Here is a 23483-nt window from a genome sequence, read left to right as displayed (position 1 = left end):
ACTTTTTAAAAAATATATGTAGGAGTTCCCGTCGTGGCGCAGTGGTTAACGAATCCGACTAGGAACCATGAGGTTGCGGGTTCGGTCCCTGCCCTTGCTCAGTGGGTTAAGGATCTGGCGTTGCCGTGAGCCGTGGTGTAGGTTGCAGACGTGGCTCGGATCCCGCGTTGCTGTGGCTCTGGAGTAGGCTGGCAGCTACAGCTCCGATTCGACCCCTAGCCTGGGAACCTCCATATGCCGTGGGAATGGCCCAAGAAAGAGCAAAAAGACAAAAAGACAAAAAAAAAAAAAAAGAATATATGTAAATATATGAATATATCTATGTATTATATAAATTATCTCACATGGAAAAATAAGGAGAAATACACAACCAACTCAACAGAAGTTCTCTCTGTTGGATGAGACTTCAGGAGACTTTCGCTTTCCATATTATATGTTTCTGTAACGCTAGAATTTCCAGTGATGTAATCAGAAAAATAAAGAAGTTAAAAAAAGAAGTATGGCAAATGCTATTATTGGGAAAGTAGAGTGAGCTCTGGGGACACAAGACAGGCACATCTGATGTAGCAAAGTTGGGGGGGGTGGCAGTCACAGAAGGTTCTCCTGAAGTGGTAACATTAAAACTCATACCTGGAAATGAACAGGGGTTAGCCATGCCAGCGGGGGCTTGAGGGCAGATAGGACGGTGTGAGCCATAGTGAGATGAGTTCAGTCTGGGCAGCAAGTGTTTATTTGTTCAGTAGGTACGGGACATCTATTATGTGCCAGGTGCAGTTCTAGGCGCTAGAGTTTGCAATGAGCAAGCATCTTGTTACAAAACTGACGTACAGCGCTCAAACATTCTAGGTGAGGGGATGGTAATGAGGCCGGAGAGGTTGGGGGGGCGGGGGGGAGTGGCGGTGAAGGGGTCAGCGAGACACGGCCCGAAAGCATTGCTCACGCTGGATTTCGCCCTAAGCACAGAGGAGGGGGCAAGGAAGACTTACAGGGAGACACACGCCGTGTTTCAATGCCTCCTCCCACTGACATCAGATTGCTCTTTCTAAAACACTGCTCACTCCGTGCCTATCAGGAAGCCACCAAGTCAGCCCAAACAAGGGCAGTGGGGCCCCTACCGCGACTCAACTGATCAAACTGCTGACAACAACCACCTCTGCTGTTTGCTGTCCCCTGAAAGGGCCAGGGAGATTCTCACCTCCACACCTTGTCCTGGTTTGAAGCCCCCTCTCTGTCCTCCCTGCCTATCTTCCGCCTCTACAACTTTCTTGGCAGAAACTCCAACCCCACCTCCAGGCCAATGAGAACGGACCCCAAGGGCAAGGGCCAGGGCCGGGTGGAGTTAGCTGCAGCCACAGATGGAGTCAGATTCATCGTCTTCTTGGTAACCGAGCTCTTCCTTCTGCCTCCCTTTTCTCTGTTGTAGCAGAAGTCACTCCAACAATCATACATACAGTTCAATTACATGAAGCAAATGCAGGGTATAACAATTTAAACAGCACACGTCACTGCTTATGTAGTCAAACAAATAAAAACAAAGCCAAAAAAACTTCCCTGGGTTCTGGATTTGAATCCTCTTGCCAGCTGTGTGACTCTGGGCAAGTCATTCAAACTCTCTGAACCTCCGTTGCCTTGTCTATAAAATGGGGATGATTCTCACACCAACTCTAGGTTTGCAAGGAGGGCTCGTACACGTGGGGCAGTGCCTGGCCTGGGTCGCACCCTCGGCAGGCACCAGCTACTCTCCTCTTCTTTGGCAGTGGTGGTGTGTTGTGGGGGGCGCAGGAGCGGGGAGCCCGAGCCCACGCCCAGCCTCACCTCGCACCTCTTGCAAGGAACCCAGTGCTTCAGCCATACCGGCCCATTCTCCTTTCTCACACCTCCAGAGCATTGCCCACTTTTCAGCACTTACACAGCCCCTTTAGAGTGTCCTTCCTGACCCCTGCCCAGACAGAACACCACCTACTCTCTGATGGTGCCACCTACATGCTCCCCTCCCTGAGGCCGCATGATACCCCTCCCCCCGAGATGTTGCACATCTCTCAAGGCTGTTGTGTAGATGCCCTTGAAATTGAGGGAGTGTGTGTGTGTGTACAGGGGGGTGAGGGGTAATCCCAAGGCATGCCTGTTCATGCTAATTCCCTACAGTATCCAGAACAAGACCCTGTAAAAGGGGGGTGCCCGGAAAATACTTCCTGAGTAGAAATGACCCCAGGAGGCCGGTCGGGCAAGGCAAAGAGGCTTCCAAGAAGAGAAATCAAGGGATCTGGGTTGAGTGGATGGTTCCTAAGGAAAGTGGTCATTCATGGTGACACCCTCCAAAGGGGCCTCTGACCGGCTTGAATGCCACTGGAAATGAGCCGCCTCTGCCAGGATGAGAGTGGGGGTAGGAGGGTCCTAGGGCAGCCAGAGCTCAGAGCTGGGAGCTCACAGACATTGGGGATCACATCCCAGGAGAGACTCAAAGTCAGCTATCACCTTGGGACCTGGTCCTCCTTGTGGTGCAGACAGGAGTTTTCACAGTTGCTGCGTCCCTTGGTCCTTCCCAGCAGCCCTTCCAGGTAGAAGGAATTTATCCTCATTTATCCTGAGGGGACCGAGTCTCTATGTCCAAAGTCACAGAGCCAGGAAGAGGTACTAAGGCTCCTTTCTGCACAGGTGGCAGAGAGCAGCGGCCACGCACCAGCTGTGGCACCTCAGGCGGGTTATGTCACCTCTTTGTGCCTTAGATGGGGCAGCATGGGTGCCTACCTCCCAAGGCTGTGGTGAGGACTAAATGAATTAGTCTAAGTATGTATGTACTTATCTGTCTTCTTAGGGCCGCACCCACAGCATATGGAGGTTCCCAGGCTAGGGGTCGAATCGGAGCTGTAGTCCCTGGCCTACACCACAGCCACAGCAACGCCAGATCTGAGCCACATCTGCGACCTACACCACCGCTCATGGCAATGCCAGATCCTTGACCCACTGAGCAAGGCTAGGGACTGAACCTGTGTCCTCATGGATACAAGTCAGATTTGTTTCTGCTGAGCCACGACAGGAACTCCTGAGTTGGTATTTACAAAGCTATAGGAGTGCCTGGGACTCAGTAAGTGCTATGAAAGAGTTTCCCTTCTTTCTGCCACACAGGCAGGACGGTGGGAGCTCTGTGTGGCCTCCGGATAGAAGCCACCAGCCCATAATCCTGCAGATGGAAGGATTCCATCAACAACAAGAGCATCATCAGAGCATCATCCCATGAAGGAACGTGCTGGCGCCACAGCGGAGGGACTAGGCGACGATGATGGAATGTGTGGGACTAGAGAGTGTGGGGGTAAGAGCCAGCCTGATGCTGAGATGCCCCCTGCCCTTCTGCACCCCAGCAGAGCCCAGAGGCCGTCCAGCCTCTACCCCCTGGCGGCTCACCTGTGTGGCCAAGTGTCTCAAAGTGAAGCCGTTCTCAGGGTGGGTCAGCTTCCCTGGCCCACCTCAAAGACTCCAGAGCCTCAGGGCAGAGAATGGGTCTGGCCGGGCTCACCGTCCCATCCACAGTGCCGGCTGGACGTCAGCAGACCTTCAGTGAACCTTCAGCGCTGGCAGATGGGAAGCACATCAATGACCGACGGTCCCAGCAGGGAGAGGGAGGGCCTGTCCAGGCTGCCAGCGCTGCAGGGGTGCTCCCGGTCAGCCAGGAGAGGGTGATCAGGGAAGCTGGATCCTGGGCAGGGGCGAGACGGGAATGGGCAGAGATGCCAGGGAGGGCCAGCTCGGGAGCGGCTGAGGGTCACAGCTTCCTTTCTATTTACGGCCTCCTCAGTCAAGTCAAGGAACCCCTGAGCCCTAGTTTCTTCATCTACAAAATGGGGGTTCCCCAGTGGTCAGAGGGAGAGGTGGGCACAAAGCCATGGCTCCTGGCACAGCTTTTGGCACGTAGGGGGAGCCAGATGGGCTCCTGCTCTTTGCAGCAGGGACCAAAGATCAGAAAGGGAGCAATGAGCAAAGCTGCTAAGACAGGAGGTCGGCAACTTGCGGAGAGATGCCTCTGGTTTTACCTGCAGCTGGAAACTCCTGAGAAGCATAAGATCAGGAGCAGGCACCAACCCCCTGAACCCAGGCCTCGAACACTGTCCAACTGGAGCAGACCGGGACACCATCTCAGATGCTCCCGGCTCTCCACGAGCTTTCACCTAGAAGCAACCTCCCTGTCCTGCAACCTCATATCCAAAACCCCAAGCCTTCAGAAGGGACTGAGGAAGCGAGAAGCTATCCGTTCCAGCTTCGCCCCGTGACCGTATCTGCCCTCCCTTCCTGCCCCCTCGCCATCCCAGTACTACCTGGTTCAATTCCATGAACATAGGGTGAACACCCCTGGGTGCCCAGGAGCTGCTGACAGGGCCACGGAGGTGATCAGCTATAAACGTGCCCCACAACTACCTGTGCACACCCCCAAGAGCAAAGGGCTCAGCCTTGGACCAGGGGAGCTTCGTAAGGGAGGAGGCATCTGAGCAGACCTGGCGACACTGCACAGACTCCAGCGTCAGCACGTCCCAAGTTTAAGTTCATCGCTGGCCCCACTGGCTGGTCTTAGGCAAATATGTTACCTCTGTAAGCCTCCGTTTCCTCAACTGGAAAATGATGATCACTGCGCCTACCTCACAGGGTAGTGGGGAGCCTTAAATGAGACACCCCGTGAAAAAGGCTCAGGGTGCATCTAAGTAGCTGTGAGGAGGAGGCGGGGTGGGGTGGGGTGGCGGGGGGGGGATGAGAAGGATGACAAGGGTAACGTTTCAACTCTTCCCCCACGTATCTTTGGAGTCTCCTGCCAGCTAGAGTCTGAACCCTCCGTTCAACCTTTTATTAGTACAGTGTTAACACGTACAGACTATACAATTTACACAGCGTTCTGCCTAATGCCATCTCACGGCAGCCTCCTGACAGCTGCATGAGGTCAGGAGGTAGGGAGTTCTCAGTATCTTCCCTTTACAGATGAGCGCACTGGAGCTCAGAGAGGGTGAGCGACATCTCTCAGGGCACACAGCTAAAAAGTGGAAGTGCTGAGATGACACCCAGATCTTCTGCCTCAGGGCCTCTTTCACTGAGCCTCCGGAGAGGGAGTGAGAGGTGTCCGTGGCATGTGGGAGCATGTTTTTCTGTAAGACCATAGTCCTCTTGGAGGAACGTGTGCCCCGCGTGTCAGCGCAGAGATGGCAGGGAGATGGAGGGCAGGGGGGGAACCAGCCCTCACGGCTGAACTGCGCCACCAGAGGGAGCTGTGCTCAGCCTGGGCTTGGGGACAGAGAGGGTCTGCAAGGCAGGGCTCTCCTCCCCCTCCCCAGCCCCCCGCAGTGAGCTGCATGCTGCGGCACCTAAGGCATGAGCAGCAGAGTGAGGCAGGAGGGGCGTGTGCCTGCCAGCACCGCAGAGACCTGGTTTCATCTGGGCTACGCCTGGGAGGATGCATCCAATCCCAGAAAGGAAGTTGCAAGAGCAGACACGGTCACTGTCCAGCAGATATTCATCAGACCAGGTCCCTGCAGTGCTCTGGGCTCCCCACTCCTCTAAAAGCTGGTGAGGAGGGTCTCGTGGGCCTTGGTCACCACAGACAGAGGACCCACACTGAGCCGGGCCCAATGCTCTAGGCCTCACCTGAGCATCCTGGTCCATCCTCCCAACAGCCCTTGAGGTGCTCAGTCCTATTTAGAGATGAGGAAACTGAGGCTCAGAGGGGTCATGACACTTGTCCAAAGTCCCACAGCTAGAGAGAGGCATGTGTTCACCTAGCCAAAGCTCATGTTCCTTCCATTCTCTAGGCTACTGGGACAGTAAGACCACGACGGGTAGTTTTATGTGTCAACCTGATGGGGCCGCAGGTGCCCAGATATTCGGCCAAACGTTATCCTGGGTGTGCCTGTCAGGTTGCTTCTGGATGAAATAAACCCTTGAATTAATTGCCTTCCCTAATGGAGATGGGCCTCATCTAACCCCTGAAGACCTGAACAGAACAAACAAGCAGGGTAAGAGGGACTTCCTCCTCTTGGCAGTTGAGCTGGTGCCAGTGGTCTTCTCCAGCCTCAGACACAAAATGAAACACCAGCTCTTCCTGGGGCCCGAGCCTGCTGGCTCTCAGACTGGAACTTCCACCATTGGCTCGGCTGGCTTGTAGGCCTTAGACACAGACTGGAACTACACCATCAGTGGTCCTGGGTCTCTGGCCTGCTGACTGCAGATCTTGGGACGTCTCATCCTCCATAATCTAGTGAGCCAATTCCTTGTAATAAATGGATCCTTCTCTCTGTGTGCATTCTATTGATTCCGTTTTTTCTGGAGAACCCTAACTCAAAGACCAAAGCTTGCACTTCCAGGAACAAGCTGGCTGCATATTTGAGGGTGGAATGCCTAGCTGCCAAAGGCCAGATATCCGAACATGTAGAACAATCATTTGATTTGGTCCCAAAGTCCCTTTGGATCCCAATGCCCCGATGGGAAGCCTGGAAGGGAGGGGACCTGACTGGTCAAATGAGCAGAGCCAAGTAGCAGAAACCTTGGCTTTCTTTCTTTTCAAAACTGAAACCGGCCCCCAAATGGGAAGAGGTCCACTCTTCAGCACCCCAGCGTAAACAGCAATACCTGCTGAGTCCACTAGATGGGGCCAGTGACACAGCAAAAAGGGCAGTAATGCGTCTCAGGAGGGAAAGTACTCAGGGCAGTCAGGGGATGCACGGGGCCAGAATCTTCTGGGATCCCCAAAGTTGGATTAATACTCCCCACCTCTTCCTCATATAACTTCCAGCCAATGGTGTAACAATTAATCCTAGGGTTCCCCAGCACTTTGGTCAGTTGTCACTGTAGCACCTCTTGGACTTCAAAGTCCTCAAACCAGTTCTTCCCTTGTGAGTCACCAAGCAAAATGGGCAGCCACGTAGTTAAGCAAGGTCCTGCCCCGAAGGCTCAGAGCCCAAGCAGGTCCTCTCCACGTGTGTGTGAGCCAGGTCACTAGAGAAAGCACCTGGAGTACCTCTCACTGGGGATTCACTGGACAACACTCCAGCGAGGAGCTGTTGTGATGAGGGAAGGACACAGGGCAGGAAGGAAGGAAGGGAGGGGACAAGGAAATGGCTTTTCTCTTCCTTTAGCAAGCGGTTCTAATTTGGCCACGCATTCTCAACTCTCAGCTGGCCCTCCTGGTGCTGTGTTCAGTCCTATAGCGTCTCTTTCTGCACCTGCTCACAAGGGCAATAGCTGGGTCTCCCGGATACTCTCTAAGCCCTGTTGTGGTCAGAGACCCAAAGGCAGAAACAGGAAGCAAGAGTTTTCCTGGGTGGCTCCAGTTCAGGTCCCAGAGTAACCTCCCCTCCATCGGCAGCAAGAATTCTGCCCTGCACATCCAAGATGGCTGTCTGTCCCCTGCCACCCTTCCTTAGGATGACAGGACAACACCCCAGAACGCCGGCTGGGGTGAGGGACCTAAAACTGACCAACACCCTTACCCATCACCTCCATCTCCCACCTGCCCCCGGCCGTCCCTTCCCAAACTTGCACCGTCTGCCAGCTGATAAGCTCTGCCGAGGCCTCTGTTGCCATGGCAACAACGTGGCTTCCCCCATGTGGGAAGCCGGTTGCCAAGGCCCTTGTTGCCAAAGGCTATAACAGCCACCCCGGTGTGTGAAGAGGGGGTGAGAGCTCTGCGTAGGGGTGGAGGGTGGCCAAGGAGGCTGAGAGGGAGGGAAGCAGGGGGTTCTCAAGAAATGGTAGAGTCCAGGCGGCCCCCCGGCTGGAGCAGGGGAGAAACAAGTATCTCAGGGCATCTCAGTGACTGCTCCTCGAGGGCATCAGAGGGAAGAAAGGGGTCCCCTCACAAAACACAACTGGATAAGCCCCTTGACCAAGCAGGACTGAACAATTCAAGCACCCCTCCCCAACCCCACAATGAAGAAATGGTTTTGATTCTTCCCAATTTCAGAAAAACAGCCCCCAGGAATCCCCCTGTCTCACTTGTTCTTGTGTCTCAGACACATGCACAAGCTGGGCCCAAACACAGCTGGTCCCTGTGGCCGGGAAGAGCATCAGTTACAGACTGCACACCTCACACATCTCTATCCCCTGGCCTGTCTCAGCACATCCTCAGTGTTCCTGGGGAAATGCTTCTCTTTGGGGCTGAGCTCTCGTCAGTGGACAAGAGAAGAGCTGGACACCACTGGGGCTCATTCCCTTCCAGAGTCAACAGAGGAGGGCTGGCCGGGCCTGGGGCCCTCAGAGAATGCCATGGAAGCTGCGCACTTCCCCCCACAGCTGGTGCCGAGGCCAGCCTTGGTGTGCTGAGCCAGCACCTGTGCATTTATGGCCCACATGTACAGGTCACAGAGGCAGCCACTGCCTAGCCAGGGCCCAGAGAGGAGAGCCTGCTCCCTGCCCGTGGCCCCATCCTGCTAACGAGGGGCTGAGAGAGAAGGCTGAAGAGGAGGGCAGATGTCCAGGAGTCAGGGGAGCAGACGGCTGGCAGAGCAGTGGCATGTGGGTGGGGGGCTGGTCTGAGAGATCCAGGACGGGCATGAGATGATGGGGGCATGGAGAACGGCCAGGCCCAAATCTCCCCAGTCCTGCACCTCAGAAGTGCCCCAAGCAGAGCCTGGCCCACGACACCCATGCCTGCCTACCCCTCTGCCTGAAAGCCCCCTCTTTCCAAACCCAGAAGGAAATGCAGGTGTACCTACCCCTGGTGCCAGCCCCTCGGGTGGGGTGGGGGAGATGCTGTCCCCGCCGCCCTGGCTCCGGGCGCTGAGCTGGGGTGACATGGTGGGCGACTCGTCGATGTACGGCATGGTCTCCGAGCCCTCCGGGGGCCCCTTCTGCTCCTCATTCCCCTCTCCGTCGTAGTCGTCTGCCCCGTAGCTGAAGTCTGAGACAAGGAACAAGAAAGGCCACTGAGAGTCCTCCACGAGGGCTGCCAGGGACTGATAGCGCAGTGGGCGCCGGCGGCGGCCCCCAGCTGCCATGGCCCCGGCTGCAGCATCCACGCCGGCCCGGGCAGGGCTGCGGCCTGGGAGCGCCAGCAGGCACCGGGCACCGCAGTTCAGGGGCTGCCAGGTGTCGAGGGGGAGAGGCTCCACTGCTGCCACCCGCTTAATAGCATGTCAGGCGCGTATTTCGAGCCGCTGTTTCCTTTGCCTCCTGCCTAATTCCAAGTCTAAAAATTAACAGTGGGAGCAGGAGGCAGGACGCTTCCAACTCTCCTCTCTGAGTCACCATTTTGCTTTTTATAGGGAACAAGGAGGTGGGGGCGGGCCAAGCGATGTCACTTCCTGGGCCCCTCCTCCTTGGGTACCATTTGTACTCTGAGCCCCATCCCTGGTCGGGTGTGGGGAGGTGGCAGCGTTCTGGGGGGGCACTGAGAACAGCACACGAGGGCACCCTCAACCCTCTGAACAAGGCCCTGCGCAGGTCAGAGCCCAGGGCTGGCAGCGCGTGGGCGAGAAGGCGGCCCTGGGCCTGGCAGGGATGTGGCTGAACAGCAGACTCCTCAAAAGCCGGCACTTATTTCTGTAATTTCAATGTAGGCTTCCTTTGGAGAAGGAGGGAAGAAAAGGCCACAGTAAAGTCAAGCTGCCATTAACCCCACTGGCACTGCCAACCCCCCTCAGGGGCCAGAGCCCACGCACAGACACCCCCTCCCAGGACTGCGGGCCGGGTCCATGCAGGGCGCAGGGCTGCACCTCAGAAAGGCCCCGGATCAAACCCCACCAGTGCGGGACTCTCCTGCAGCAGCGTGAGGGACCCTCCCCTACCCCCACCCTGGGCTGCCCCATCATCTGCTCGGGTTTCACTTCCTCTAGGATGTCCCCCTTGGGGTCCCAGCTCGGAAATCCTACCGTGCATGGCCTCCTAGTGCCCTGATGATCCCGCCCATTCGCCCATCCCTGAGCTCCCGGGGTGGGAACTGGGTGTCCACCATTGCTGAGTGCCCAGCACCCAGGGTCTGACCCACAGCAGGATCTCGGAAGGTGTATGGAGTGAGTGAATGGGCAAAGGAATGCACTGTCCCTCCAGAGCTGAGGCTTGAGCCAGCTTCTCAGCGGGGGCCCTGGCTCCTCCTCCTCTGTCACAACACCAGCCTCAGGGGCAGCCAGCAGCCTGAGAACAGTGTCAACGGGTCACCGGGGCGCCGGGCCATGGCCACATGCAGTCCAATCTGGCCTTTTGGCAGCCAAGCGCTTCCCCAGCCTCGCTGCACCTGTTCCTGCCGACTTGCTCTCCAGTCTCCATGCTGATGGCCCATTAAGCTGTCAGGGACGTGAGCTATTATTTTTTTTTCCAGGACAGGCATGCGTGTGAAGAAGCACAGGACTGAGCCATTCGATCCAGCTACTGGGATGTGTGCACGGGCCATGCACCCGGGAAATAGGGCCCAGGGCCGGGAGGACGCAGGGCCTCTGGCTCAGACAAGCAGGGGGTGAGCCACCTCTGCTTCCACCGGCGGGAGGGAGGAAGAAGAGCCGCAGCATCGGGCCTGCCTGAGCCTGGCACTGAGGGGCCTGGCTGGTTGGTGAGACCTGTTCACTTCGGAGAAGCAAAAGGCGGGAATGAAACACCTCGTTAAGTTGCTGCCTCTCCTCCAGGAGGCTCCAGGCTGCCCTGTTAGTGACTGGAGCCAAGGCCAAGGACATGAGCTACAGGGAACCCTGGCCGGGCCCACAGTTCAGGTTCCAGCTGATTCGCCCACGCACTGACCAATTCCCCGGGGTCCCAGCGCCAGAGCCTTCACTCTCAAGAAATTTCCTAAGGGCAAGGACAGAAGGGACAGCACGGAAGGTAGGGCATGCCCTCTGCCACACAGTCTGGAGCTGTCTGGATCATGGCAGAGCGGGAAGGGCTCTGCCAGCCTCCCGTCATGTGTGCCCAGTTCATCCTGGATGGAGAGGTGGCTGTGGACCCAAATCTCAACCTAGTCACGTCGGTGAGGTGCTCCTTACTGTCCCCAATTTGCAGACGAAGTCACTGAGTCACTGAGTCTCAGACAGATTTGCATGGAAAGGATCCGAACCCAGGTCTGTCTCAATGTCATCTCCCCTCTGAATCTCACGAAGCTTTTTTTTTTTCTTTTTTTTTCTTTTTTTTTGTCTTTTGTCTTTTTTGTTGTTGTTGTTATTGTTGCTATTTCTTGGGCCGCTCCCGCGGCATATGGAGGTTCCCAGGCTAGGGGTCGAATCGGAGCTGTAGCCACCGGCCTACGCCAGAGCCACAGCAACGTGGGATCCGAGCCGCGTCTGCAACCTACACCACAGCTCACGGCAACGCCGGATCGTTAACCCACTGAGCAAGGGCAGGGACCGAACCCGCAACCTCATGGTTCCTAGTCGGATTCGTTAACCACTGCGCCACGACGGGAACTCCTGAATCTCACGAAGCTTTAGAGAAATCTCCTTCCTCCGCCCTCCCCCCTGGTCAAAGGAGGCTCACCTGAGAGGGGCTGGAGAGGACACAGCAGCAGGAGGCCCAGGAGTGAGAGGCAGTGCCCACAGGGCTCTCTGCAAATGTTTCTGGGCACTTCCCCTTCATTCCACCCCCCAGGAGACCCCAACGGCCCAGGAAGCTGGCCAGAGACCTGGGAGACTCCTACCAGGAAAAGGGATACAGAAAAGACAGAGAAACCAACCCTCCAAGAAGGAAGGAACCCCAGGGATAGCGATCTGCCAAGCACAGCCTTCAGTTGGTGCAGGGCCACAGACAGGAAGGCCTGAGTGGACCTTGGCTTGGCTAGCAGGTGTCAAAAGAAAAGGCAGAGGAGGCTGCTAACAGCCAATATCCATTTCCCCTCCTAGTAACAGAAATCCTTTTGTCTTTGGAGTGGCAGTGTGCTCAGTGGCTAGCTAAAAGGCTGTTTTTCCTAGTGGCATAGGCCATGTGATTAAGTTCTAGCCAATGAGATGTTAAATGGTTATCTCTGGAATTTTGAAGAAAGCTGCTGAAATTGTTTCACCTGGAAGGTACGTCCTCCCCCTACCCACCCCATGCTTCCTTCTTTTGTTGCGAGTTTGGAAAGCAGATAGGATGGTTGGAGCTCTAGCAGCCATACTGAACCATGAGGTGGTCTTGCGGCTAGAAGCCAGTGCTAAATATAGGTGAGCACAAAGCTAGGAGCCTGGGCGGGTAATGGCACAATGAGCCAACACACCCCACCTCTGGACTTCTTTTACATGAGAGAAAAAAGACGCCTGTTATTTAAGTCACTGCTATTTAGTTTTTATGTCATATTCATTTAAACCTAATTAGAACTGATCCAGATGGTCTTCCTTGACATTCTATCTGGGTTCTTATCTATTCCTACTGTCTTCAGTGTTCTTTCTAGTCTCCTTGGTGGAATCCTCCTTCTCTGCCCACCCCTTAAAATTGGTATTCCTTATACATCCTTACAACAGAATATTGCTCAGTGTGTATACAAGGAACAAACTACTGAGACACACAGAAATGCCTCTTACAGACATTATCCTAAGTGAAAGAAGCCAGACACAAAAGAACACATCCTGTGTTCTTACATAAAGTCCTAGAGCAGACAAAACTAATTTAGGCTTGGAAAAAAAAAAAAAAAAGAAAGAAAATAGTGGTTGCTTCTGAGGGTCAGGTAGGGACAGGAGTTGACTATAAGCATTGCAGGGAATTTTCTAGGGGGACAGAAATGTTTTGTATCTTGACAGGGATTTGAGGTACACAGGTGGATACATTTGTCAAATGCATCAAATAGTACATTAAGATCTGTGCATTTCAGAGTTCCATTGTGGCACAGCAGGTTAAGGATCCAGCTTTTTCACTGCAGTGGCTCAGGTTGCTGCCATGCCATGGGTTCAGTTTCTGGCCCGGGAACTTCCACATGTCATGAGCACAGCCAAAAAAAAAAAAAAAAAAAAAAAAAAAATTTGTGTATTTCACTAAATATTGGACTCTTGTTAATGATAAGTATGTTTATCATGCTTAGTAAGCTAGAGTCCTAGCTGCTACCCCATAATAGGGTGAAGTGTATTGATGTCTGCATCTTACTGAAATACATCAAAAACAAGATGGGTTGACAACGTTTGGAGGGGTGGATAGATGTATGATAAAGTAAGTGAAGAAAAAAATGATACTTATAGACTCCGGATGGTGGGTACATGGTGTTCACTACAATTCTTTAAACTTTTAGGTATGCTGAAATTTTTCATGATAAAAAGATGAGGTAAAACAGGTAGTTCTCCAGGTTCCTATCGCCTCTATTTTACTCCCTCGCCCAAATTTCTTTTTTTTTTTTTTGAAAAAAAAATTTTTTTTTTTTTAAATTTACGCCCAAATTTCATTTACACTCCAGGGAGAGGTCTGGGCTGCAGACGCCTCCTTTGATTGTTTCCTGGACCTCTCCACCCTCAGGAACTTCAAACCCAACCTTTTCCTGCAGTTAATCTGCCAGGTCACTCAAGTTGAAACCTAAGAAGTCACTCCAGATGCCTCCCTCTTCCTACTCATCTTCTATGCCCTGAAATACCCCCACTTCCCGGCCTCCTCCCCACCCTCCCCAACTCTCTCAAGGACAATCCCAACACTCTCTCCCCATGACTGCCAGACTGCGAATCTGACTGTGTTTCTCCCCTGTTCAAAATTCAACAGTTCCCCCTTCACTTCAAAGGTACAGACCAAACTCCTCAATTCAAGGCCTTTCGTGGTTAGCACCTACCTACAGAGTCTTAGCTGCCACCCTACAATAGCCGACATCTTCTAGGTCCCTGCAGGGGTTTGCAGAGTGGCCCCCAAATATATATGTCCAAATCCTAACCCTGGAACCCATAAATGTGACTTTATTTAGGAAAAAAGTCTTTGTGGATATAACTAAGTTAAGGACCTCTTGAGGAGATTAATCTAGATGAACTGAGTGGGACCTACATCGGATGACGTGTCCTTATAAGAAGCAAAGGAAGACACAAACACACAGAAGAAGGCCATGCGAAGAGGGAGGCAGAGAATGAAGTTAGTCCTTGACCAAAAACCAGCACTGGAAGAGGTAGTGTCGGTGGAGCCAGGCATTCCTTGGTCAAGGCACTTTTGCAATCCAGTGAGAAGATGAATGCCTCAACTTTCTAAATGAGTTAAAGAAATGCATGGAAAATTAAAACGAGAACTACAAATGCTCAAGGTATGTTAACTCCACTTGTAATCAAAGAAAATGCAAACTTCTAATTTTTGTAATTTTCCTATCCAATCAGCAGGGAAAATACCCAAAGTTGTTAGGGAACAGGCTCTCTCAGAAACTCTGACAAGACATATATGACTGGCACAACTTTGCTAGAGTCAATTTGGTATCAAAGCTTTAACAGCTTGGTAGAGTTTTAACCCACAATCCAGCATAATTCAAGACTGTGTCCTAAGAAATTAATTATAAATGCACATAAAGTTATGAAGTTATTAAACACAGAGTTGTTTATGGCTGTGAAATATTAAAAAAGAGCTAAATGATTAATTGTAGGGAATTGGTTGAGTAAATTATGTTATTTCTGCAAGATGGACTACTGTGTACTCATTAAAAATTATATGGGTGATTTACATCGTCTTGTTAAGTGAAGAAAGAAATTAATAATTGTATCTGTAGTATAATATGCTTGAAAAAGAAAGTCTGTATGTGCGTATGACAGTATATTGCCTGCAAGGCAACAACAGAGAACAATTATAAAGCATTTAGACTCTGAGAATTTGGAAGAAATTAGTACATGGTCTCTGCTCTCCAGGTCACCAGCAGACACTGCTTGTCTCCAACTCAATGGCTACCTTCCCTGTTTCCCTGCTTATCATACGGGGCTGTATGAGGTGGCAGTGGACCCAGTCCCAGTCAAGACGCCCACTTCCTCCACTCTCTTACAACCAGGAGTGGTCAGACTGACAGAGTTCTGATCAATGAGAGGCAAGTAAAGGATGATGGGGCCTCTGGCAAGGTCTTTGCTTTGATATTGAAAAAAGAGACTTCAAGCAACAACAACAACAACAAAAAAGACAAAAAAAAAAAAGGAGTTCCCGTCGTGGCGCAGTGGTTAACGAATCCGACTAGGAACCATGAGGTTGCGGGTTCGGTCCCTGCCCTTGCTCAGTGGGTTAACGATCCGGCGTTGCCGTGAGCTGTGGTGTAGGTCGCAGACGCGGCTCGGATCCCGAGTTGCTGTGGCTCTGGCGCAGGCCGGTGGCTACAGCTCCGATTCGACCCCTAGTCTGGGAACCTCCATATGCCGCGGGAGCGGCCCAAGAAATAGCAACAACAACAACAACAAAAAAGACAAAAAAAAAAAAAAAAAAAAAAGAGACTTCTCACCTTGAATTCAGATGTGATAACCGGAGCTACAGTGGCCATATGGCTGCCGGAAGGAAATGATCAAGAAAGACTACAGACACTTCCCTGATGCCACTGAGCAATTGAGCCACACTAGAAATAGCCTACCTCGTTTCTTAAATCCCCATATGTTGGATTTTCAGCCACTTGAAATGAACACATTCCTAAGTGAAATCCTTATTGCCCAGTAGAGGAAGGGAGTCCAATTAGCAAGGAAACATCCTAGATGCTCTGCCAGAAGCACCTCACAGGCAAGGCAGAGAGGAGGGAGCAAGAAGCAGTGCGAGGCGGGGGGGTGACTTGAGTGATACTTAAAGGGAGCTGGTTTATCACTGTGGCTAAGAGCAAGGACCCTGGGGTCACAAGCCAGGATCCATCCCTTCCTAACCGCTCTGTGCTCAGAAGAGTGGCTGGCACAAGGAAGCCCCTTATAAATGGATATTAGTTAAACCAATGAATATGAAAGAGGGTGACGGAGGGATGGAGCACACAGGGCCACTGTGAGGGTTAAACTGGGTAACGCACGCAAAGCACTTAGCACGTAGTAAGCACCCGATACATCTTAGCTGCTATTATTAATATAATTAATTGAATCCTGAAAGATGTGTGGGTGCCTGCCAGGCAGATGGGGGACAGGAGCAGAGTTCTCGGCAACGAGGCTTGGCAAAGGCACAAAGTGTGAAGCAGCAGGGCCCCCTAAGGGGACTATAAATAATGCGGCCTGGCTAGAACACCGCGTGAGCAGGGGGTGCGGTGGCAATAGCGCTGGAGAAGTGGGCGCAGACCAGCACGCTGAGGGCCTTGTGAGCCAAGCCAAGAGTGAGGCAGGACCCAGGAGGATTACTGATCTGGACCCCTACGCACAGTGGGGCTTGCCAGCCACATCGTCACCAAGCATCACTAACTCCTGTCACTTCTCCCGATGCGCTCATGTTCCTGTCAATGCAGGCAGAACCCTGTGACCTCCAGATCACATAGGAATCCCCCAGATCGGGACCACTTGTGAACCTAGGGTACCTACTGCAAGCCTGTGATGGAGCCTTTGCCGGATGTCAGGATACGAACCACCCAGTGACAGGCTATGGAGACCTTCGACATGCAATGTGGAGAGCTGGCCTCTGGGGACAAGTTCAAACTCGAGTGACAGCCCTCACTTCCACCACCTGGAGCTCTGGTAGGCGCAAGGAGGAGGGGCGCCCAGATGGCTGGAGGCACACAGGCCAGGCTGTTTGCAACCTTCCCCTGAGCCTGTCCAGCACCAATGACCATGGACATGGCCAAGAATCCAGCCTGCTATCTCAACCCCCAACACAGATGCTGAGGGCAGTTTGACGGATCTTGCCAACCTCTTTTTGGACCCGCTAAGAACCTGTGGGTGCAGGATAAAGCTAAGTACCAGGTGTGTGGAATGATCCTGCCCTCGGAGCAGGGGGGTACAAAGGCTGATGTTAGGTGATAAACTCACTGTCTGTCCTAGAACTGAAGATAGGTGTGGGGGAGGGGAGAGCCTCAAAAAAAACAGCAGAGGAGTTCCCATCATGGTGCAGTGGATAATGAATCCGACTAGGAACCATGAGGTTGCGGGTTCAGTCCCTGCCCTTGCTCAGTGGGTTAACGATCCGGCGTTGCCATGAGCTGTGGTGTAGGTTGCAGACACGGCTCGGATCCCGAGTTGCTGTGGCTCTGGCGTAGGCCGGTGGCTACAGCTCCGATTTGACCCCTAGCCTGAGAACCTCCATATGCCACGGGAGTGGCCCAAGAAATAGCAAAAAGACAAAAAAAACAAAACAAAACAAAACAAAACAAAAACAGCAGAGAGAGGCTCAGGCCTGACCATCCTTCCTTCCAAGGCAGCATCAAAAGTCTCTTTCATGCCACACACTGTGTCAGGTGGTAACAGAGCCATGGGGCACAGACTCTGCCCTGCCCTCCAGAATCTGGCAGTGTGGTCCTAGCATCTGTGACCAGGCCAGGCCCTGGGCTGTGCACATCTTCAGAGCAACCCTACGATGGATGAATCCTAAACCCAATTGTATTGAACATAAGAAACCAGACACAAAAGAGCACATATCACAGGATCCCATTTCTTTCTTTCTTTTTTTTTTTTCCTTTTTTTGGTCTTTTCTAGGGCCGCACCTGTGACATATGGAGGTTCCCAGGCTAGGGGTCCAATCGGAGCTGTAGCCGCCAGCCTACGCCAGAGCCACAGCATCGCGAGATCCAAGCTGCGTCTGTGACCTACACCACAGCTCATGGCAATGCTGGATCCTTAACCCACTGAGCAAGGCCAGAGATCAAAACCGCAACCTCATGGTTCCTAGGTGGATTCTTTAACCACTGAGCCACGACGGGAACTCCATGGGATCCCATTTCTATGCAGCTCAAGGGCAGGCACAATGAACAGTTCATGGTAGTGGCTCCCTGGGGATGGGCAGGCAGTGGGTATCAACGGGGAAGGGGCATAAGAGAACTTTCTGGGGTGCTGGAAACATTCTACATCTGGGTGGTGGGCATGTGAGTGAGGTAGGTAAGAGTTCATTAAGCTATTCACTTAAGATTGGTGCAGTTTTAAAAATGTGGGTCTTTTTTTTTTTTGCTTTTTTTTTTAGGGGTGTACCCACGGCATATGGAGGTTCCCAGGTCTGGGGTCGAACTGGAGCTACAGCTGCCGGCCTATGCCAGAGCCACAGCAACACCAGATCCAAGCCACGTCTGTGACCTACACCACAGCTCATGGCAACGCTGGATCCTTAACCCACTGATCAAGGCCAGGGGTCCAACCTGAAACCTCATGGTTCCTAGTCAGATTCGTCTCCGCTACACCACAATGGGAATTCCCTTAAAAGTTTTTTTTTTTTTTTTAATTAAAAACAAGTCCCTTACCCAAGGTTTAAAGGATGTTAAGACTGAACACAGCTAATCTGACCCCAGAACCTGTGCTTCAACCATTATATTTTTTTCTTTTTTCTTTTTTTAGGGACGCACCCATGGCATATGGAACTGCCCAGGCTAGGGGTTGATTCAGAGCTACAGCTGCTGGCCTACACCACAGCCAGGGTAATGCCAGATCCGAGCCACATCTTCGACCTACACCACAGCTCATGGCAATGCCAGATCCTTAACCCACTGAGCCAGGCCAGGGATCGAACCTGCATCCTCATGGTTACTAGTCAGATTCATTTCCTCTGAGTCATGATGGGAACTCCTGCTTCACAATTATAATATGTAGGACCTGTACAAATAGAAAAAAACCTCCTGGGTAGGCTGCTCTCAGGAGTGGAAGAAACAACCTGTGTCAAAGTTTGGAGGAGGAAGAGGGCCGTTAGAAGAAGGGTCTGAGTGAGCCTTGACAGAAACGAGAGGAGAGGGGAAGGAAGAGGCCATTCCCACTGAGGGGGACAGTGCGACAAAGCCCCAGGGCAGAAGCAGGCCCTTCTGTTCAGGGGCCCGATGAGCAGACTGGCGTAGCTGAAGCTGAGGTCCCAGGAGCTCTCCTTCTGCACAGGTAGGGTTCTCCCAACCTGATGTTCCTGTCACTAACGTCCAGCAAATGATTCTGCCCCTGTTCCCATCTCTCCTGGATGCCCGCCACTGTGGAGGCCTGCACTGCCCCTGCTCTGACACTGCTCGCGGGGTTTCCCGATGCTGGTCCCTCCCCTGGGAGGTGCACAGAGCTGCCCATTTCCCCTCAAATCCCCTAACTCCCCTCCATGCCCAGCAGACCAGGACACTAGCTAGCCTCGACAGGCGGGGTCAGTGCTGGGGCTGATGACCCCCACAGTGACCCTTCGCTCCATCACAGAGCCGAGGGCCACGTGGGGCTGGCCTCTCCCAACCCCCAACCTGGTGGAAACCCAGACCCACAAGGCAGAGCCAGAGTCCAGAGCTGAGCAGCCACAGAACCGGGAGGCCTGCTCTGTGGGTCATCAGCTGGATGGCTCCAGACCCTCTGAGCTTCAGTTTCTCACCTTTGAAATGGGGATAACAATGCCCCTGTCACAGGCTGGTTGGGACATGACCCAACACCAGGGTGGGTAAAGAATTAGGACAACATCTGGGCAGAATAGTCCTCAACAGAGGCGGGCTGGAGGAACAGGAGAACGGGCTGGACACCTTCAGGGTCCTGTGACCCCAGCGGACCCAGAAGATCCCGTCAAGAGCCCCTGGGTGGCAGGGCACCAAGGTGGAGCACCTGGGGACCAGCACCTTTCCCATGGGACAAGCCACCTCCTTCTCAGCTCCCCCTGCTCTATGGCTGATGGAAGAGGGCCTAAGAAGCCAGGACCGGACGGTGGTCAAGACCTGGGCTTTGAGTCATTGGTCAACCTACATTTGGTAGGTTTGGCATCAAGCAAGGCTTCACAGGCCATGGGAGGATTTAACTTCTGAACTTTTTTTTTTGTCTTTTTGCCTTTTCTAGGGCCGCTCCCATGGCATATGGAGGGTCCCAGGCTAGGGGTCGAATCGGAGCTACAGCTGCTGGCCTACCCCAGAGCCACAGCAACGCCAGATCCAAGCTGTGTCTGCAACCTACAACACAGCTCATGGCAACGCCAGATCCTTAACCCACTGAGCGAGGCCAGGGATCGAAACCGCAACCTCATGGTTCCTAGTCGGATTCGTTAACCACTGAGCTATGATGGGAACTCCTAATTTCTGAACTTTGAGATACCAGTTCCAACCTTCCCTGCACAGAACCCCTTGAGGAGGCTGGTGTCTGGCTCCCAACCCAGAGACCCACACTGAACTGGGGTCAGGTGGGCGAAGTAGCAGCTCCTCAGGTGATTCTAATGTATTGTAAGGCTGAGAACCACCAGTTTAAGACAAGGACCCTGAGGTCACAGCCCCTCAAGTCAAATGAAACTGAACTCTGAAACACTTCCAGGAGCCTTCGCCCAGGCTGTGAGAAGCACTGACAGGTTACTTCTAAGACGCAGGGGTTTTGTTTTGTTTTGTTTTGTTTTGTTGTTTTCAGCTGCACCTGCAGCATCTAGAAGTTCCCAAGCCAGGGATCGAATCCAAGCTGCAGCTTCAACCTATGCCATAGCTGTGACAATGCCAGATCCTTAACCCACTGCACCAGGCCAGGGATCTAACTGGTGCCGCCTCGGAGACACCACCAGATTCTTAACCTCTTGCACCACAGCAGGAACCCCAAGAGGCAGGGTTTGACTGAAGTCTCGAAGGACTGGGAGGTTTGCTGGTGAAAACGTGGAAGAGGCAGAGAGAAAGGGCTTGACCCATGGGCAGGAGGGGAGGGCAGCCCCTGTCTCGTTCACACAGAGCCCTCAGCCTTGGCCTGCAGCAGCCACCTGGACTGCAGGATGGCCTCCCCTTCCCCGCCAGGCCTTCAGGCAGGCCTGCAGCAGAGGCACGAGCCCCTGCAAAGGAGCAACCACTGGAAGACAGAGCAGTGGTGACCTGGAGCAGCTGATTCCTGGAGGTGCGGCCTCAGGCCTCACAGCTCGAGTGCTGGGTTCTGGCTCCGCCCCCACTGTTGGGAACAGATTCAGCCCCCCCACCCCGTGGGGTGCGGCTTGGCCTCACTGGTTGCCGTGGAGACAGGATCCGATCCTCCACCTCCAGGCTCCCCCGGGGAAAATGGCAGAGATGGTGGCAGCCTGGAGAAGCCAGGGCTCCAAAGCCTGAGACAAAGGAGGCCTAGGTTTTGGGTACGGGTAGCAGGAGCAGAAGAGGCAGGCGAGGGATGGGGGGCCTGCCAACGGGCCCTGGGCAGAGAAAGGAGAGCAGCTTCACCCTGTCCAGGCTCAGACAGATGAACTGGCAAGGCTGACTGTTATCTATACCGCGTCCTGTGGTGTACAAATCAAGCTCATAGCCAGAACCTCATTTTATCCTCAAAACCCAGAGAGGTTATCAGAGTAGAAATTACTCCCCCATTTTACACAAGGGAAAACTGAGGCTCAAAGAGGGTCCCATCAACAGCCACCTGGCTAATAACCACCTGAGCTACAGCTTAAGCCTGCTCTTTGTACCCTGTCTACTGCTTTTTGTACTTTGACATAATTGCTTACCCAGGGCAGAAGGGCCTAATATCCCTAATTACTCTGTAGGAAATGAAGCTCTTTGCCCACTGAACAGAGAGGAATAAAGGTGCACAATGACCCGATGACCTTGCCGTCATGGAGAAAAGCTTATTTCATGTGCAAATGAGCACGAGTCATTCGTCAAACAACTAAATTTTTTTTTTTTAATTTTTAATTTTTTGGTCTTTTTCCAGGGCCACACCTGCGACATACGGAGGTTCCCAGGCTAGGGGTCTAATCAGAGCTTCAGTCACCAGCTACACCAGAGCCACAACAACACCAGATCCAAGCCACGTCTGCAACCTACACCACGGCTCACAGCAACGCCAGATCCTTAATCCACTAAGCGAGGCCAGGGATTGAACCCGAGACCTCATGGTTCCTAGTCGGATTCGTTTTTGCTGCTCCAAGATGGGAACTCCAAACATCTAAATTATGTGCCAGATACAATGATAGGATCAGACCCTAAGCAGGACCCAGTAGCTCCAGCTCTGCTGCAGACCATGAGCCAGTCAATGGGATATAGTGAGTGGAGAAGCCAGGCAGATCTGGGTTCTGGTCTCAGCTCCACCCAGCCTCTCCTTCCTCACTGTAAAATGACCTTTTTTTGTGTGTGTGTGGCCTTTTTAGGGACACACCCTGAGCGTATGGAAGTATGGAGTTTCCCAGACTAAGGGTTGAATCAGAGCTATAGCTGCCGGCCTATGCCACAGCCACAGCAGTGCCAGAGCTGAGCCACGTCTGCAACCTACACCACAGCTCACGGCAATGCTGGATCCTTAACCCACTGAGCTGGGCCAGGGATCGAACCCACATCCTGCCAATGACCTCATGGATACTAATTGGGTTTGTTACCGCTAAGCCACAACGGGAACTCCCTCACTGTAAAATGGGCTGATGCAGCTGCCCTGCCCAAACCACAGGGCTGCTCTGAAGATCAATGAGAGACACCAAACAAGATGAGTATTTCACAAACAGTATAGCGGTCAATAAATCAGATTTTTTTTTTTTTACACAAACAGTATAGCGGTCAATAAATCAGATTTTTTTTTTTTTTAATCCTCTACAAAGTCAAGTTCACATTCATTCAGCCTTTCGTATGTTCTGGCTTCCCCACTAGGTGGCAGGAGTCTGGAAGACAAGGACGGCCTGTTTACTTCATATCGCTCATGGCACTCAGGACAGTATTCACACACAGTGGATGCTGGATAAGTGCCAATTGGCTGATAGAATCCTTTAAAAATCCTCTAATCTCTTCCCATAACAGCCAATTCAATTACTTAGGGTCTGGGGCCAGGAGGTCACTGACAAATCCTAGAGGAGTTCTAACCTTTGTTAGCATTAACAGCTCTAACTCGCCTCCTGCCTCCCCTCTGAATGGTCATGAATTGGTAACAAGTAATGATCCCAGACTGATGTGATTTAAGGCTCAGCTCTTCCTCCCCTCTCCCCACATGCTGCTGGGTCCGCAGCTGGGTCCCAGAAGGGCAGAAGCGGGACAGGCAGGAGGTGATGAGGAGGAAGAATCAAAGGACCATTATGACAATGACCTTCAATCCAATCCCACTTATCACCGGCCTGGGATGGTCTCCTCAGAGCCCCTCTCCCATATATGGCTTCATGAGTCCTTGGGGTATTTATGAAAAATTAAATGACTCTCGATCTAGCGCTGAGAAGAGGGCAGGGCTGGTGCAGAGAACAGATATGTAACCAAGGTCCCGAGAGGTCAGGAAGACCCTCAAAGCAGCTCTGCATGTTGGTGGCGGCCAGCATCAGGATCTACGACCCCCGCCTTCTGCACCAGGGGCTCCCTTCAATCCCAGGGCTTGGTGGCACCAGGCTCCCGTCCTCTCTGTACAACCAGCCAAGACGTCTCTGACCTGCACACACTTGCGCACCCTCACACACACACCAACATAAACACCCTGCACCTCTGCCTGCTGCTGCCAAGAGGCCGGGCTCACTGGCATTCAGCTCAAGCTGCCGGCCCTCCACACCGAGTCCCCCCAGACCTTAAAAAATGTCGTGAATTGTGTACGGCTATAAGAGGGGGCCTCAAAGTTCATGTCCTTCTTCCCTCCCCGCAGCGCCCGAGTGCCAGCGGTTTCATCTGCCCCAGCTTCCTT

At 52.9% G+C, this 23483-nt stretch overlaps 1 protein-coding gene across 3 annotated transcripts in view; it reads right to left on the bottom strand.

Moving 5' to 3' along the window:
• The window catches only part of ABR (ABR activator of RhoGEF and GTPase), a 185991-nt gene that overhangs the window by 88266 nt on the left and 74242 nt on the right, over positions 1-23483 (bottom strand). For all 3 annotated transcript variants that reach the window (NM_001435386.1, NM_001435388.1, NM_001435387.1), the window contains 1 exon segment: positions 8688-8872. In NM_001435386.1, the coding sequence (NP_001422315.1) occupies positions 8688-8872 (185 nt within the window).

This window comes from Sus scrofa, chromosome 12 (assembly GCF_054392235.1).
Source record: "Sus scrofa isolate SSC_HxYL_T2T_F1_AM1 chromosome 12, Sscrofa_HxYL_maternal_Yorkshire_Landrace_v2.0, whole genome shotgun sequence".
Classification (NCBI taxonomy): domain Eukaryota; kingdom Metazoa; phylum Chordata; class Mammalia; order Artiodactyla; family Suidae; genus Sus; species Sus scrofa.
This window is presented reverse-complemented; position numbering and strand designations above follow the sequence as displayed.